This window comes from Zeus faber (assembly GCF_960531495.2).
Source record: "Zeus faber genome assembly, chromosome: 9".
Lineage (NCBI taxonomy): Eukaryota > Metazoa > Chordata > Actinopteri > Zeiformes > Zeidae > Zeus > Zeus faber.
Genome location: NC_137197.1, coordinates 15,404,448 through 15,419,447, shown reverse-complemented (window position 1 = coordinate 15,419,447; position 15,000 = coordinate 15,404,448). Strand labels below are relative to the sequence as shown.

General features: G+C 44.9%; 2 protein-coding genes across 2 annotated transcripts in view; one reads left to right on the top strand and one right to left on the bottom strand.

The window, feature by feature from the left end:
• The first annotated feature begins 846 nt into the window (after window positions 1-846).
• On the top strand, window positions 847-8,892 carry psph (phosphoserine phosphatase). Its single transcript, XM_080007553.1, has 6 exons — window positions 847-881; window positions 2,727-2,870; window positions 2,992-3,126; window positions 7,258-7,403; window positions 7,876-8,024; window positions 8,400-8,892. Exons 2-6 carry the CDS (start codon window positions 2,731-2,733, stop codon window positions 8,508-8,510), a joined length of 681 nt encoding a protein of 226 aa, XP_079863679.1. The 5' UTR covers window positions 847-881; window positions 2,727-2,730; the 3' UTR covers window positions 8,511-8,892.
• A 70-nt stretch (window positions 8,893-8,962) lies between these two features.
• The window catches only part of LOC307235455 (protein NipSnap homolog 2-like), a 7,238-nt gene continuing 1,200 nt past the window's right edge, over window positions 8,963-15,000 (bottom strand). Inside the window, exons 2-10 of the mRNA XM_080007552.1 lie at window positions 14,898-15,000; window positions 14,749-14,794; window positions 14,177-14,271; window positions 13,658-13,728; window positions 13,395-13,535; window positions 12,207-12,238; window positions 11,310-11,404; window positions 10,393-10,476; window positions 8,963-10,206 (exon numbers count right to left, since the gene is read on the bottom strand). The exon at window positions 14,898-15,000 is cut by the window's right edge and continues 37 nt beyond it. Of these exons, the coding sequence (XP_079863678.1) occupies window positions 10,142-10,206; window positions 10,393-10,476; window positions 11,310-11,404; window positions 12,207-12,238; window positions 13,395-13,535; window positions 13,658-13,728; window positions 14,177-14,271; window positions 14,749-14,794; window positions 14,898-15,000 (732 nt within the window). The 3' untranslated portion in view covers window positions 8,963-10,141. The remainder of the gene's footprint in view (window positions 10,207-10,392; window positions 10,477-11,309; window positions 11,405-12,206; window positions 12,239-13,394; window positions 13,536-13,657; window positions 13,729-14,176; window positions 14,272-14,748; window positions 14,795-14,897) is intronic.

Below are 15,000 nucleotides of genomic sequence, written 5' to 3'. Positions count from 1 at the left end.
TCCGCTGGGTGGACTATAATGTGTCAAATACAACACCTCACCAATGACACCAAGTCGTTTTGAGGCATAAACAAACCTTTCGGCCGCACGGTGGGCGCTGCAACCATTCAATGTTGGCGAAGTAGGATGAACAAAAATAAAATTAAAAAAAAATAGCATTTTATGGTTTGGGAAGTACAAAACCGCATTTTTATTCCCATTTTCAATTTGTAGAAAGGACTGGGCGGGCTGTAATCTGTCATCTGTCAAATACAGCCCTAATGAACCCGGGCCAAGTCGTTTTTAAGGCATAAAATAACCTTCCAAGTGTCAAGGACAGATTGCGACAATTCTTTTATTTTTATATATTTTTTTGGCGGACGACCGCTCTCCGGCACATCGGCGGAACCCACATCACCAGTGAGACCATTTTATTTCATTTTATTTTTATTGTATTTTATTCTATATATATATATTTTTTTATCTTATTCTATAAGTATTCAACTTACTGTATCACGTTTTAGGAGTCAGTTAGTCGGTCTATTAGAAAGGAATTCTTTACTTTTATTTCCTTTTTTTTTTTTTTCCTGGGACATATTGTGTGCTATCACCGGGTGCGTTGCATTTCATTTCACTGCATGTATGTATGAAAGTATGTACATGTATAAACATCTTGAATCTTGAATCTTGAGACGACGCGGGACGTGCTGCAGGAGGAGGAGGAGGAGGAGGAGGAGGAGGAGGAGGAGGGGGGGGGGGGCGGGCGGGGTCCCTAGCGGCCGCCGGCCGGGACTGCACTTCCGCAGCGCCTCCCATTGAGCCGGGCAGCCTGCGAGCAGCGGGGGCAGTGCAGAGCTGGAACCGCGTCAACCGACTGTCACACGCCGACGCCGCTACGACCAGTAAGGTGCAATTCCTGATATAACTAAACATCCGCGGAGAGAGGCCGCGAGCGGCGCGGAGGGCCGGGCTGTGCACCGCGCGGGGACTCGGTTCGGAGGTTTTTTTTTGTCGTGATTTGTTGTGTGAGTTTTTTTTTTTTTTTTTTGGGGGGGGGGGGTTTTGGGGTTCTTTTTTTTGGCTGCCCGGTATTTTAATTTCCCTTCCCGCACGACTTGCCGTTGCCGGTGGCCGCGGCGTCGCATCGCCGCCCAGGCAGGGGACGGTCTCGCTGTACCGGCTCAGCGTCCGGCTTGCTTACCCGGCTTCTTCCCACCACCACCACCACCACCCTCCCTCCTCCCCGCTCCGGTGTGCGGTTGACGGGGTGACGCAACATCACCAGACGGTGTCCATCCATCCATCCATCCATCCTCCCCTCCGGCGGGCGGGCCTCGGAGCAGTGCAGCTGCGGTTGTCCCCCCCCTTTTTTTTTTTTTTAACAGCCCCGTCCCGTTTATTTATTGGGTCGTTCATTGACTTTAACGAAATACGTTTTGGTCACGGTGCCTTCGCCGCCCGCTTCGCGCGTCGCCCTCCCGTGACTTCCATTAACGTGCGAATGACACGCGGGGACGTCTCGATCAGCGCAGCCCGTGACCCCGCAGGCGCGTCAGCTGAGCGCGGATGACTTTTGATGATGAATCTGTTTTGTTTTGTTTTGGGTTTTTTTTTGTTTTTTTTTTTGCTCTGCTCCGGTTCAGATGCCGCGTTCGGGACGGTGCAACTGCTGCCAAACCGGTATTTCTCCGAAGGGGTGGTTCTCAACTCGGGGGGTGGGGGGTGGGGGGTGGTGGTGGCCCTTCCAGAGGTTCCGAGCGGCCCCGAGCAGAAGCGGCTGATGGTTAAACTTGACCGTCGTTCCATTTTTCGAGTCGTTGGCGCCGACGGACGGTCTCGATCGTGCGTTGACCGTTATCTCCCCGGATATGCGGAGGTCGGTGGTCCCAGCGGCGGCCGTGTGACGGACCAATCAGAGGCTGCCGTTCCTCGAGGGGGCGGGCGGGCGTTGGGGCGCGGAGCGCGCCGCGGGGACGCGCTTTGTCACATCGAAAGGAAAAAACATTTTCCTGTCTGTCCGTCCGTCCGTCCGTCTGTCTGTCTGTCCGTCCGTCTGTCTCTCTCTCTGTCTCTCTGTCGCTCTGTCTGTCTGTCTGTCTGTCTGCTGTAAAAGCAAGAATATAAAAATTAACCCCAACTATGCAGCAACAATCATTCCACAATCAGTTTGGCGTTTGATCCGTCTGTCTGTCTACGTGTCTGTGGATCTGTCTGTCTATCTGTCTGTGTGTCTGCCCGTGTGTCTATGCGTCCGTCTGTTTATATAGATATATAGATAGATAGATCAAACTTAAAAAAACAAAACATAACTAACAACAACCAGTCCACAAATAAATATATATATATATTACATTTTTTATGTGTTTTTTTTATTCAGCCCCGCATTCTATTTTTATTTTTTTTAACAGACCGACGGCGATATAGCTTAAAAATCTTTCTTTAGACTTTTATTTATTTATTTGTCTGATGTGACAAACCGAGAGGAATGACGTTGTCTAAACTGGTAACATCCTCCCCGACAGCTTCAGCTGGGGTACAACACGGCACTGGCGTCCCGCGTTTCCTTTTACCTGACTGACTGAACGCTAGTCCGTCCCTCATCTCATGCGTCTCAGATTCAGGGTTGTTGAGCCGAAGAAAATAAAAATAAATAATCTCGAGAATCGCTGCTCCGCACCGTACATTACGGCTGCTGTTACTCCTTATCGTGTCGCCTAATGCTTTCTTTTTCGAAATGTCCCCTCCAGCGCGATGACGACGCTATCGCAGACAAAGGAGATCCTCCGGAGAGCCGAAGCCGTCTGCTTCGATGTCGACAGCACGGTCATCAAAGAAGAGGGCATTGACGAGCTTGCCAAATTCTGCGGCGTGGGGGACGCCGTCACTGAGATGTAGGTGCAGCTGTGGACCGGGGGGGGGGGGGGGGGTGCGCCGCTACGTCACATTACGTTTCACAGTGGGGTGAAACGACATTGCAAGTCGTAATAGAGTTTTTTTTCCGCAACGTTTTAGGACACGCAAGGCCATGGGAGGATCGGTGACCTTCAAGACGGCCCTGACGGAACGTCTCTCCATCATCAGATGCTCCAGGGAACAAGTGAACAAACTGATAACGGATCACCCTCCTCAGCTGACCGCAGGGATCAGGTGCGTGTGTGAGACTCGGGTTTGTTCTGCTTCTGAGTCACATCACTTATCAGGACGACATAGTTCTGCGACTTTGCCGATACAGAGCTCCAGACCAACTTTTTTACCACTGGGAGCACTGGCGCTCCGGACGGAAAATCTTAGGAGCACCAGCACAAAATTTAGGCGCACCAAGGAAATCGACATGCGATGCAGCACATTCATATTTTTTCCATCTTAACTGTATTACTGATAAATGCTTTGGTAATAAATAGACAATTTACAGAAATAACCATGTGCTGTTTAATTGCTTAATTTTATAGGAAAAGTCACAAAGTGAAGTAGTGCTTTAACAGAAAAAATCATGAAGTAATTAAAAACATGTTTTAGATTGGTGCTATTTTATAAATATTTTATGAACTAAACCTGTTTGTCCTTAATTACTTTACATGTTAACAAATAAGCGACAGTTTGTATGAAAACGGACGTTGTCGGTAGTGAAAACTTTTACTCGAAAATCATCATTTTAACAGTTTTAACACGGAGACAGTCTCTCTTTAGATAGTGCAGAACCCTCTCGCCAACATAAGCTCAAAATGCCCTAACTGGAAAGGATAGTCCCGCCTGCTTGCAGCCTCCGTCCTGTGATGGGTTGAAAGCTGCCAACTCAATGACTTTGTTTATGTGGAAGAGGGACAGCCTCTTTGGAAGGAATGATGGGTTGGGCCTCAGGGCAACTCCTGACCCGTCTGAGTTCCAGTGTACTCAGGTTTTGCCAGCAGACAGTGCATGGAGTTTCGCCAACGCATTTGGCTGATGACCCTGCCAAAGAAAAGCTGTCTTGGCTGACAGCCACTTCAACTCGGCACCCGTGAGTGGCTCAAAGGGAGGCAGCGAGGGGCCTCTAGCACCAAGGGCAAATCCCACGACGGCACCCTCACGGCTCTTGTTGGCTGCAAACATCGTAGCTCCTTTTAGGAATCTTGTGACCAACCCATGTGACCCTACTAGTTAGTTGCCCACCTTAACATGGCACAAAAAGATGGCCCCTCCCAGAAGGCACTGCAGGAAGCATAGTATTAAGGGTTGAACAAAGTATTAGTATTAAGAGTTTTTATTAGTATTAACATAGTATTAAGGGTTGTTAAACAGCGCCTTGGATCTTTTGACCCAGACGCGCACCAGTCGGAAATACATCCTGCATCGGTACGCATTGAGTGACCTGGTTGATAGTGCTCTGGAAGTTAGGATGGTTCAGACTACCGCCTGGTCACAGGCATTCAGCAATGGTTCCGGCCCCTCAGGGGCCAAACCCACAACTGGCCTGGATTTGGGTGCCAGGTCTGACCTCCCAATTGGGAGAGGAGGTCCAGTCTCCTGGGAAGGTGACAGGCCTGCCCTTTAAGGAGACTGTAAAGTATCGAGAACCATGGACCTTCCGGTCAGTTCGGGGCCACTAGCAGCACTCCGTGGCTGCCCTGACACACTCTGTGTAACATTGCTAGGATCATAGGGGTCAATGGGAAGGCACAGAGGAGGCCATCCGGCCAGGCATGCTCCAGAGCCTAGCGAGCTGGTCCTCTCCATCAAAGAGATCAGCGGGGGCAGTGGGATGAGGACTCTGATGCAAAAAGGTCAGTCTCCCCCTTGACGTACCAATGCCATATCTCCTCCACCTCCTCTGGATGGAGTAGCCATTCCCCAGGGGAGGTTTCTGACACGACAGGAAATCCGTTGCCGTGTTCTGTGCCCTCGGGAGGTGCATTGCTCTGAGGCTCAAAAAGGGAGGGAAGGCCCATGTCAGGAGCTGCAGGCTCGCCTGCGGTGTGTGTGGTTTTGGCGGCTTGTCGGTCTGACGGCGCGGGACCTGGCTCCGGGTCTGCGGTCTGTGCCTGCCGTCCGGGACCTGGTCTCTGCGCCTGCGGATGCGTCTTGTGCCTGCATGTTGGGGTGGGTTGTATGTGTGCGCCTCAGGGGTGTAGGGTGTCATTGCATGCTCCAGGACTGGGTTATGCTCCTCAGGGCCGGGCGTGGGTATTGCTCCGCGGACTTCCGGCTTCTCTGGTGGCTGGTTGGGTCTTTGTGGATGCAAGACAGGGTGCTCAGGGCTTTCCTGCGGCTGTGGGGTGTCTGTAAGGGCCACGGGCCTCAGAAGTGGCTTCGGGGCCTTTTCGGCTGCTTGGATGCACTACGATATAATACCGACCTTATACACCAGAACCAATTTGGACAAGTCGTACACATACCGGTGTACACCGTACACACACACACACACACACACACATCCAGGCGGTCTCATCACAGGCACACACACACCACCGCCTTGAACTCACACCGAACACCCTCCTAGTTACATCGCTCTCGTTTCCTCTCTCATTTACTGCCATTAGTATGAGACAAAGTGCTCCTCTAGTTTTCCTGGACTTAATTAACTCTATTTTGTCGATACATGTTGTCGTCCGACGCAAGCCTGCAGTGATGTGTCACTGAGGCTCAGTGCTGAGGCGTCCTCGCCTGACATCTGTAGCGTCTGTGTCAAGGCAAGCATGAGGTGAGACAGGCAGTTCACCGTGCGTCCCATGCGGGCAGCTGTGTCATATCACCTGGTGAACACCTTTGTACTTTACCAATGTAGTCTGGAGACGGGGGAACAATGCAAATGGCCGTCTAAATGGAATGCATCAGTAGGCACTGATGGGGGCAGGTATGAGTGTGCAAAGCTGTTTATTTTTATTTTTTTTAAGTTTAGACTGTAAGCTCCTCACGGAACAAGATTTATTTTTTAGATTATTTTTTCCTGTTATGCGAGAAGTTCTGAAGGAACAGAGCCCTGTGTCCCATGTGACTATACAGTATAGGGGCGGCACCTGGGCGGCGGGAGGTCACATGTCACTTTGCTGATCTAAGATTCTCGTCTGCATGCGCGAGGTGGATAAATCCAGTGTGAAACAGCCTCTGGTGGTCAGTAAGAATTAAATTTAATTTAACGCTTCTAGCTCTTGGCACGTCTTGTTTTGTGTTTCTAAGACCAAAACAGTCGACTTGCTGTTTTGGAAGGTGTGGCAGTTCCGCCTGCCACACGCCACCATTTCCAGGGCCTTTCGAGACACGGGCAGATATTTTGCAACCACACCAGTTCATTGTAGAGAGTGGGCGAGATGAAACAAGCCAGGAGCAGGTGGACACACGTGATGACAGAGGCTCTTCCTGTGTTTCTGTGGGGATGGGTGATTTACCTGTTGCTTGTTGATTGCTCTAACGAGCAACAGTCGTACAGCCACCTCCGATCCCTGACAGGTGTGGCTGCTCAAACCATGCCACCCCCACACCACAGAAAGATAAGTGTCAACTGTTTTACATGAGGAAATTTTGCACTAGTTTTGGTATTACAATAAACAACTGAGGATTATCTCCTCCCGGGCGCTGCTGACCTCAAAAAGGTAGGTTTTGCATATGTTTGCCAACATCAAATATTTACTTTTACATTTACATTTAGTCATTTAGCAGACGCTTTTATCCAAAGCGACTTACAAGGGAGAATAACATTTAACTAAATTATGAACAATTTTCACCATTAAAAAGAATGTAGTTAACCCTTGTCCCGCTCTGCTGAACGCCCTTTTGTAGGCATGCATGGCACAATTTGCAGGATTTTCATTATTATCTGGATGTGTGGACTCTATACACATCCCAAACGAAATATTATTGCCTGGCTCCTCTCTTCTTTCTTTTGTCTTCTTTTGAATTACCTCGTACTTGTGGATTAAAGTGACCGATGCTTGGGTCGAAATAAATAAAATCTGTACATTAAATCTGTCATTAACATTTCCTCGCAATCAGAAATCGAAGAGATTTGTAAAGAGAAGTGACAGTTTATGGAACACAACAATGATTGAGTACAAATTAATTTATAGTGACTACACTACTGGTAACTATTTAAACCAAAATAACAAAATAATTCACTCAAGTGTAAGCGGCTATCCATCAATCTCATCTATCTATCATTTATTTGTGCCTGTGAGAGAGTATGATCCAGATGTTCTGGATAGTGTGTGTGTGTGTGTGTGTGCGCGTGGGGTAAGTGTGTATTATATAAGTGTGTATTAATGTGGTCTCCTGACTGGGACCTGATGCTCTCGTGTCTCTTTCCAGGGAGCTGGTGGACAGTCTACACCAGCGCAATGTGAAGGTTTTCCTCATCTCAGGAGGCTTCCGCTGCATCGTGGAGCACGTGGCTTCCCAGCTCAACATCCCTCTGCACCACGTCTACGCCAACAGACTCAAATTCTACTTCAACGGTGAGCTTCATAAAGTCCTATCGCAACTTATCTTCAACTTTCCTCAAAAAATGTAGTGGAGGACTGGAGATGGTCCTTGGGGCAAAAGCTGTGTTAGGAATACGAATCTAAATTGGCCTTGATTGTCAACGTTTAAAACGTCTTCCACAATGTTTTATCTCATTCCCGAAACCATTTCATCTTTTGGCCTTTTTTTTTTTTTTGTAATTACAATAAAAATGCCTAAACGCCAAAAAATTAGTTTAGTCTTTTTTTGGTTGTTTTTCCTTTAGAGCTATGGTAATAAAAATCTCTAGTGAAAAACAGATTTTCAGATCATTTTATGATTAGAATATTGCCAAAATAACAAATGATCTCAGGGCCAGTGAATTTAGAAAAGGTTGATAGAGAGCCGATGGAAAATTCTTCTGGTATGATATTTCCTGTTGTTGATGTTTGGGTCCCACTGAACAACATGAGCTTATTTGTTCAGGTGAGTACGCTGGTTTCGATGAGAACCAGCCGACGGCGGAGAGCGGCGGGAAAGGCCAAGTAATCAGCACGCTGAAGGAACAGTACGGCTTCGAAACCGTGGTGATGATCGGAGACGGGGCCACGGACCTGGAGGCCTGTCCCCCTGCTGTGAGTGTTTATTACCACGGAACACAGCGATCCGTGTGCACGAGGACTCTGATCAGATATCCCCAACCGTGGGGTCGCAACCCCACGTGGGGTCACCTGACATGCACACAGGGTCGCAATACTCATATTTACATACATATTTAGGAGTTTCCTTATATGCAACGTGGAATTATCTACACGTTGGCCAGGTTTAACAGTACGACAAGAAAGATAATTTACGCTCGCCCTATTGCTTCGACACTAAAATGTCAATTAAAAATGAGTGGTGTCGGCTCCAAAATAATTAAAAGAAAATAAAGGATGACTTGGACTTTGGTCCTTGCAAATTCTCTGAATTGATTTGATGACAACGTGTTTATTCTATTTTTTTCACAGAGCGCTTTCATTGGATTTGGTGGAAATGTCATCAGGCCGCAGGTCAAGGAGAGGTGTTCATGGTATGTCACAAGTTTTGGAGAGCTGCTAAAGGAACTGGAGAAGATCTGAAGCAGAGGGAGGGGGAAGCCACAGCTACTCATTTTAATTGTAATGTGTTATTTGCACATCGTGGTGTGCCGTCATAGTTTTTATCTATGGCACATTCTTATCAACTTACCCTGTCGCTAGATTTTTATAATCAAGAAAATGTTTACACTACAACCATGAATCAATTTTTACATTTTTCTTGCCTCTTTAGATTTTATACTAGAGTACTAGACAGAAATTAACAAAACGTTTATATATACGTACATACACAGTATGGATGGGTGCCTTTAAATGTTTTAGCACTTTTTTGCATGACATTGTGTATCGTAGTTAAACACTGCATACAAATGTGCAATGAGCAAAAGTAATGTTATAGATGTATGGATTCTAAGAACTATAAAAGACATCTGTGCAAAAACGTGTTCAGGTGCATTTCTTCATGGTCCTCATTCAAGACAGACAGACGCACGCTATTGAGGTGAACGGAACGGGAGCAAATTACTTTTTATTTGTCTTCACAGTCTTGCCGCTCCTGCGACGTATACCTCCGTTGAATGGCAAGCAACAAAAGACATGCACGCTTCCTTTAACAATCAATCAAATCTCTGAAAACTAAGCGCAATAACCCATTCAGTTTTCGTTTACACTCCATTATCCGCTCGATGGCGATATGAAACATGTGCCCCTAAATCCACATTAAAACATGACATGTAGTTTACACAACACGCAGGCTCCAGATGGGAAAAGTAAAATCCCTTCGTCACCGACACCGAAGAGAAATGTGAAGCTTAATTCAAACCTTGATGGAAGGAAAAACATTTTGTGGGATGAATTCACAAAAAAAAATACTATCTGCATAAATGTCTGGGGAGTGAGGGTGAGGTGTTGATTTAAAAGAAAAAAAGAAAACCCCTCAAACAGCAGAGAATCAAACATCCTCAGCTGCAATAAAATCTTTTAACATCGAACAAAAATTTAATTACATACTGTGTATCTTCAGAATACACACAATAAACAGTTTTTTCATGTAAATAAATGGATGGCATTGTGCTGATCGGGTCTTTCAAAAAGTCCCACTCTGCCATACACATGCAATAATTATGTAATGTTAATATTTATATTACATAATGGAAACTAGCTACTGCATTGTAAAATAGGTATTATATCTATTTCTCGTTGTCAAATTGTTACCCCTCCGACACACTGCTTTAACACACAAGTACCACACTTTCAGCAGATGTCCTTTCTTAACAATTCGGTAGATTTATTTTTTTAAATAATTTTAGCACAATAGATGGAACATCAGGTCTTGACCAAGTGGGCGTACAAGAGGTTTAAATATACACGTCATTCACCCTCCATAGCCCAAAAAAAGATTCTTCAGGGTTATCGTTGCCTCGCTCCTCTATAATGGTATGGTACTTCACAACGGTAAAATGATGAACCAAATGTTTGTCTAACCCCATATTCCTTGATAGTTAGCCATATATTGTTTGGCTGGTAAGAAGTGAAACCGAAAAAGCAGCCTTTTAAGATAGGACTTGTCGGTTGGCAACAGGGAGAGGGGCTTGACACCTGTGATGGCAGTGACAGTTGTAATGGACAGAGCGTTTGGAAGGAGCCGCTTGAATTCAGGTTCAGACTGCTTGACGTTACTGCAGCGGAGAGGCTTTCATCGGGATCATTATCCTGGAATCCATGTGCTGGATGAGAGGAACTAGATGCAACAAAACAAAGGAGGACATTAAAGATTGACCTCTTAGGTCCTGGCGTCAAAAGTCCAATTTATATTGACCTGCAGCAAGATAAACGGAACGTTTGTCCAAACAAGTCAAGGTTTACAGACCTTGGACAACTCATTGAAATGATAACGTGTTGATTTCTGTGCCTTAAATTTTCTCACCTGTGTAATATACCACCTCGTCCCAGCCCTCATGTTGCCACGCGGCGTTTCTTGTGTCTTCTCTTGACTGGAGGTCTTTGTACGCTGCAAAGAAATGTAATTATTCACATTGTTTGACTGCACTGAAAAGTTATGACCTGTACCTCAATCCTGCAGCGTGTATTTGGCAAAAGAGCATACTTGTGCCTAGTGGTAACTGCAAATATGTTTTTTCCTGTAGTGCTCTGAAATAGGAGTATCAATTTTGGAAGGAGAACGTTGAACTCAAGAGCCAAGGGAAACCTGAACTGAAATCATGTAGAAGCATATTAAGTATACAGCGATCAGCCACAACATTCAAATCAGATACCACCGGACACCTTCAGAGGTCTTGTGGAGTCCATGGCTCCACGGGTCAGAACTGGGCCAGTTAAAATGAATTAAAAAATAAAAATTTGAAAAGCTGCATTAATGTCTCTGCCTTGTCTCTGAGCTGAGCCTGGTTGTAGGACAGTGTGGTTAAGCGGTCCCCTGCGTAGAACCCTAACCCTAAGATAAAGGCGATGCTACAATCCTTGTTCAAACTGAATCGAGACAAGTTCTTGAGCGGATGACGAGCAAAAACCAAGAAAAATGTTGTGGTGTTGAAAGACCATATTCCAAATACAGACTTCCCAGTTTTTAACCAGGTACATACTGTGGGTCATATTGAGTGATTGTGATACAAAGTATTGTTACAGTGGAACCTGTTGTTCGACTTAAGGAACCAAACCCATTGACCCATTATCGTCACTGACCCAAAAATATTTCTAACGTATAATATTTGGATTTAGGACGCGTATGATTAAAGCACCGACACAGGAGAGCCGGCATACGGAAGAAATTGCGAGGTAGTGAAATGTTTGTCGGAGTTCAATTCGCCGGACATCTGCCCTTACCCCAGAGGTGATGCACCATGTAGAGGTTTCCAATTTGGGAGAAAAAGCCTCCGATGGCCTCTCGGTTATGCTGGCGATAACCAATGGCCCTGGCCCTGCGGGGGGACAACAACTGCAGTTACAACACAGGTCCCAAAAACACACATCATAAGCAGAGAAATAATGGAACACATTGCGAGGGGAGATATTAATCGTGAATGTCTGTTACAATTTCAACCTCATAACTTAGTTATCCTTGGAATGTTTTTTTAATGGGTGAAAATAGATTTTGCCAATAGCCGACGTCAGGACACAAAAAAATAACACATAATACATTATCGCTAGACGTTACGTTAGACTATTTCAAGGTCAAACATCCAATTATGAAATTGTAACTGTTTAGCTTGCAGCTATTCAGTAAGTATGTAAATGCTTAAAATAGCTTTACTGGATGAAAACCGTCAACTTTTACAATATATAACCCATCTTTAGATTGAGGTTTACAAAAAAAAATTGCTTCCCATACAAGACAAACATGACATGAGAAGGGGCCAGTGGAATTATATCAAAGGTAAAATAGGAATAAGATTAAGATTGTCGTCTTCGACTTATTACGGTCTCATCTTTCCGCAGGTTATATAGACAGGATATTCGTTTGGACGGCACTAAATTAACTGACCTGGCTCCATTCCTCCTATTAGCAGATCCTTACAGGTCGAGCCAAATTTAGTGCAGCCAAACTTTTGTGCTTTTCTTTTCCATTTAGATGTCTTGCACTGAGCTCAGGAGTATGACCGCGTGCTATCAGAATGGAGCGCCTCCTGGGAATAGCTCGTATTAATGAGGGAGGAGGTTTGATGTGATCCAACTGCTCTGTAACTACAGTCAAGGGATTAAAAGTAAATCAGGCTGCCTTACCAGTAATTACCCCACTCAATCATGGTTCCTGGCTAGGAGAAGAAGAAGAGGAAAAAAAAGAAAGAAAAAAAAAACGAGCAGAAAAACTTTTAATACATTTCGACAATGTATAAGTAAAAGTGAATACAAATAAAAAGTAAAGCTATTGATTATGAATGCATTATCTAGGTGATTTCAAGTATTTCTTTAAATACTTTGTTGTCCGAAGCTGAGTACATAAGGCTTAATGCTGTGTTGCACAAATTGACTTCATTCGCCTTTTTTCGACAACAGATCTGTCGTCGGCTTTAATCTCAGTCTGCGATTACGCTGATCCAAAAAACTTTCCCTTTCTGATTAGGATGGATCCAGTGCACCACACAATGCAGTTTGGTATTTGTCGAGTATTGCATAGGAATTAGGATTACCACATTCATGATTGATCTGGCCCTAAAATAAATCATTTGGTAGGTGGTTAAATCCCGCCCCGGCAATTTTGCCTTTATTACACAGAGCAGAGAAGAGAAACAGGACATACTGTGGCAGAGAGAGAGGGGGACAGACAACAAATGACCATAGGCCCAGATCGGAACCTGGGATCACAAGGCATTTCGTCGACATGCACGATCCGGTTGAGCCTCCCGGTCGCGTAATTAAAGAGAAAATTAAAGGTTCATACGTGTTCACAACGGTAAATGGTCCGATCCTTGTGGTGAATTCATGTTCATTCAATTCATGTTCTGCTCGTTACGCAAAAAAAATAAAACCAACCTGATAGCCACAGTAGAACCGATGATTAAGACCGATTAAGAATATCTTCACCGTTGTGAATAAATCCCCACCGGATAAATTGGTCCCAGATCAAACATATTTCCAGGCGGAACCTTAAAGGATCCACCCGGGTTGTTGAAATAAATTTCACCGATTGCAATGGATTAGGATCATGTTTTGCAGGCGTGTTTTTCTCATCGTGAGCGAACTGAAAGTACGGCCGGTAACGAGGAAGGTTTACCAAGAGGTTAAACTGATTCCTCTTAAACAACGGAGAGCAGCAAACACTGCACAAAGAGAAAGGTAAACACAACAACAACAACAACAACAACTGTGAGACATCTGTGTAGCTATCAATTATTTTTCTCTCTGGTCTATAATTTCTTAGTTATGAACAAAAACATGTACGATTTTGGTTCTTCAGAAGCCGCCGCTCACCCTGAGCTGGTAGGAGCGCAGCTCGTAGATGTTGGGACCCTCCCTGGGCACCGGCTCGTTCCAGAAGCTGAACTCCAGGAGGAGCTGGTTTCGGCGGGACAGCAGCATCTTTCCACGCTCCTTCCTGTACTCGGTGAACTCCTGGCAACCAGCAGAGGGCGACTGTCACGCTGCTTTTTCTAAACAGCTCGCTTATCGCTCTCGCGGTGCTGTTTGGCAACCGCTTTCATTAGAACAACAGTGGGAGTGAGAAAACGTGTCACCTTGTTCTGCTTCAGCTTGTTCATAACCTCCGTAAGCGCCGGGTATCCACCTCTGTACCGCCATAAATGAACTGGGGGAAAAGGAGAAAATATGCTTAGTTTTGGTTTGTTTTTAGGTGAATTTCATATTGCCAATGTTATTCCATTTTTTAATTCTTATTCATTTTTGTTATAGGCTATTCTTTTGATGTGAGCTAGTGTAACACTGCAATTTACCTCTGGTGATGAATAGAAGTATCTACTGTATCTATATCTATCTATCTATCTATCTATCTATCTGTCTGTCTATCTACATTTAAATGAAAAACTCTTGTCTGCGGTAGTTTTTACCGTGCAAAGCAGATGATGACAATGACATACACCCCAAACAACGTTAGTATACAAAAACAAGTTGGGCATAGTGTGGTCTACTGACGTTCACAATTAATTACAGTGTACACGCAGAGGTGTGTCGGTTATATGCCAGACTAAAAAAACATTGGGCAGCGGATGGGTGCGTGTTGACGCCAGCGGTCCTACCAGCCTGGTCCTGCTCGCCGTACCAGGTATTCCAGGTTCCCACCAGCTCACAGGGGTAAAACTTATCAGCGTGGATCGAGGGCAAAACCTCCTCGCTGTAATAAAAAAAAAAAACAGTTATTAAACCACTTTTTTTTGTAATGATATATATATATTTTTTGTCAATATTCTACAAAGTAAATAGTGCACATTAGACACTATGGATGGATGGACAGACAGACAGACAGATAGATGCTACAAAGGGACTTTCTCGTTTCTATAATACTACACAGATAAAAGTTAAGGGCGTATATAAATAACTAACACAACAATCACAGCTATTCTCCTGCTTCTCTCGTGCTTCCTCACATTAATATCAGGTTTCTGAGTGAGGAGTGGAAGGCCTGCGGCCATCTTGGATATCGGCAAAGGTCTTCTTGGAGCTCACCTCACAGGAATAGATCTGTGGACGCTGTGCTCGGTTGTCCAGGCCGAGGACTAGTCAAGACTTTTGCTGCTGAACTACAACTTTATAAACGCCTGTATGACCATTAATAACACCGTAAAAACAATAATAAAATAAAATCTCTTACCAAATTTGGTTGTATGCGCCCAGGCACTCGGGTTTGACGTTATGGACTGCAAATGAAATCAGTTATAGGCTACGTTTATTTGAGATGAACGTTTTTTTTTTTTTTACTTTCTTTTTTTAACGAACACACACAACACGAGGACGACTTACACTGGATTTTGTACAGGTTGCTCTCTTCGCTTTTCGTCAGCAAATTGGCGTGCGCGTCTTTCCTGGGATCGACTTTCCTCACAAAGAGCGACTTAAACCAGCT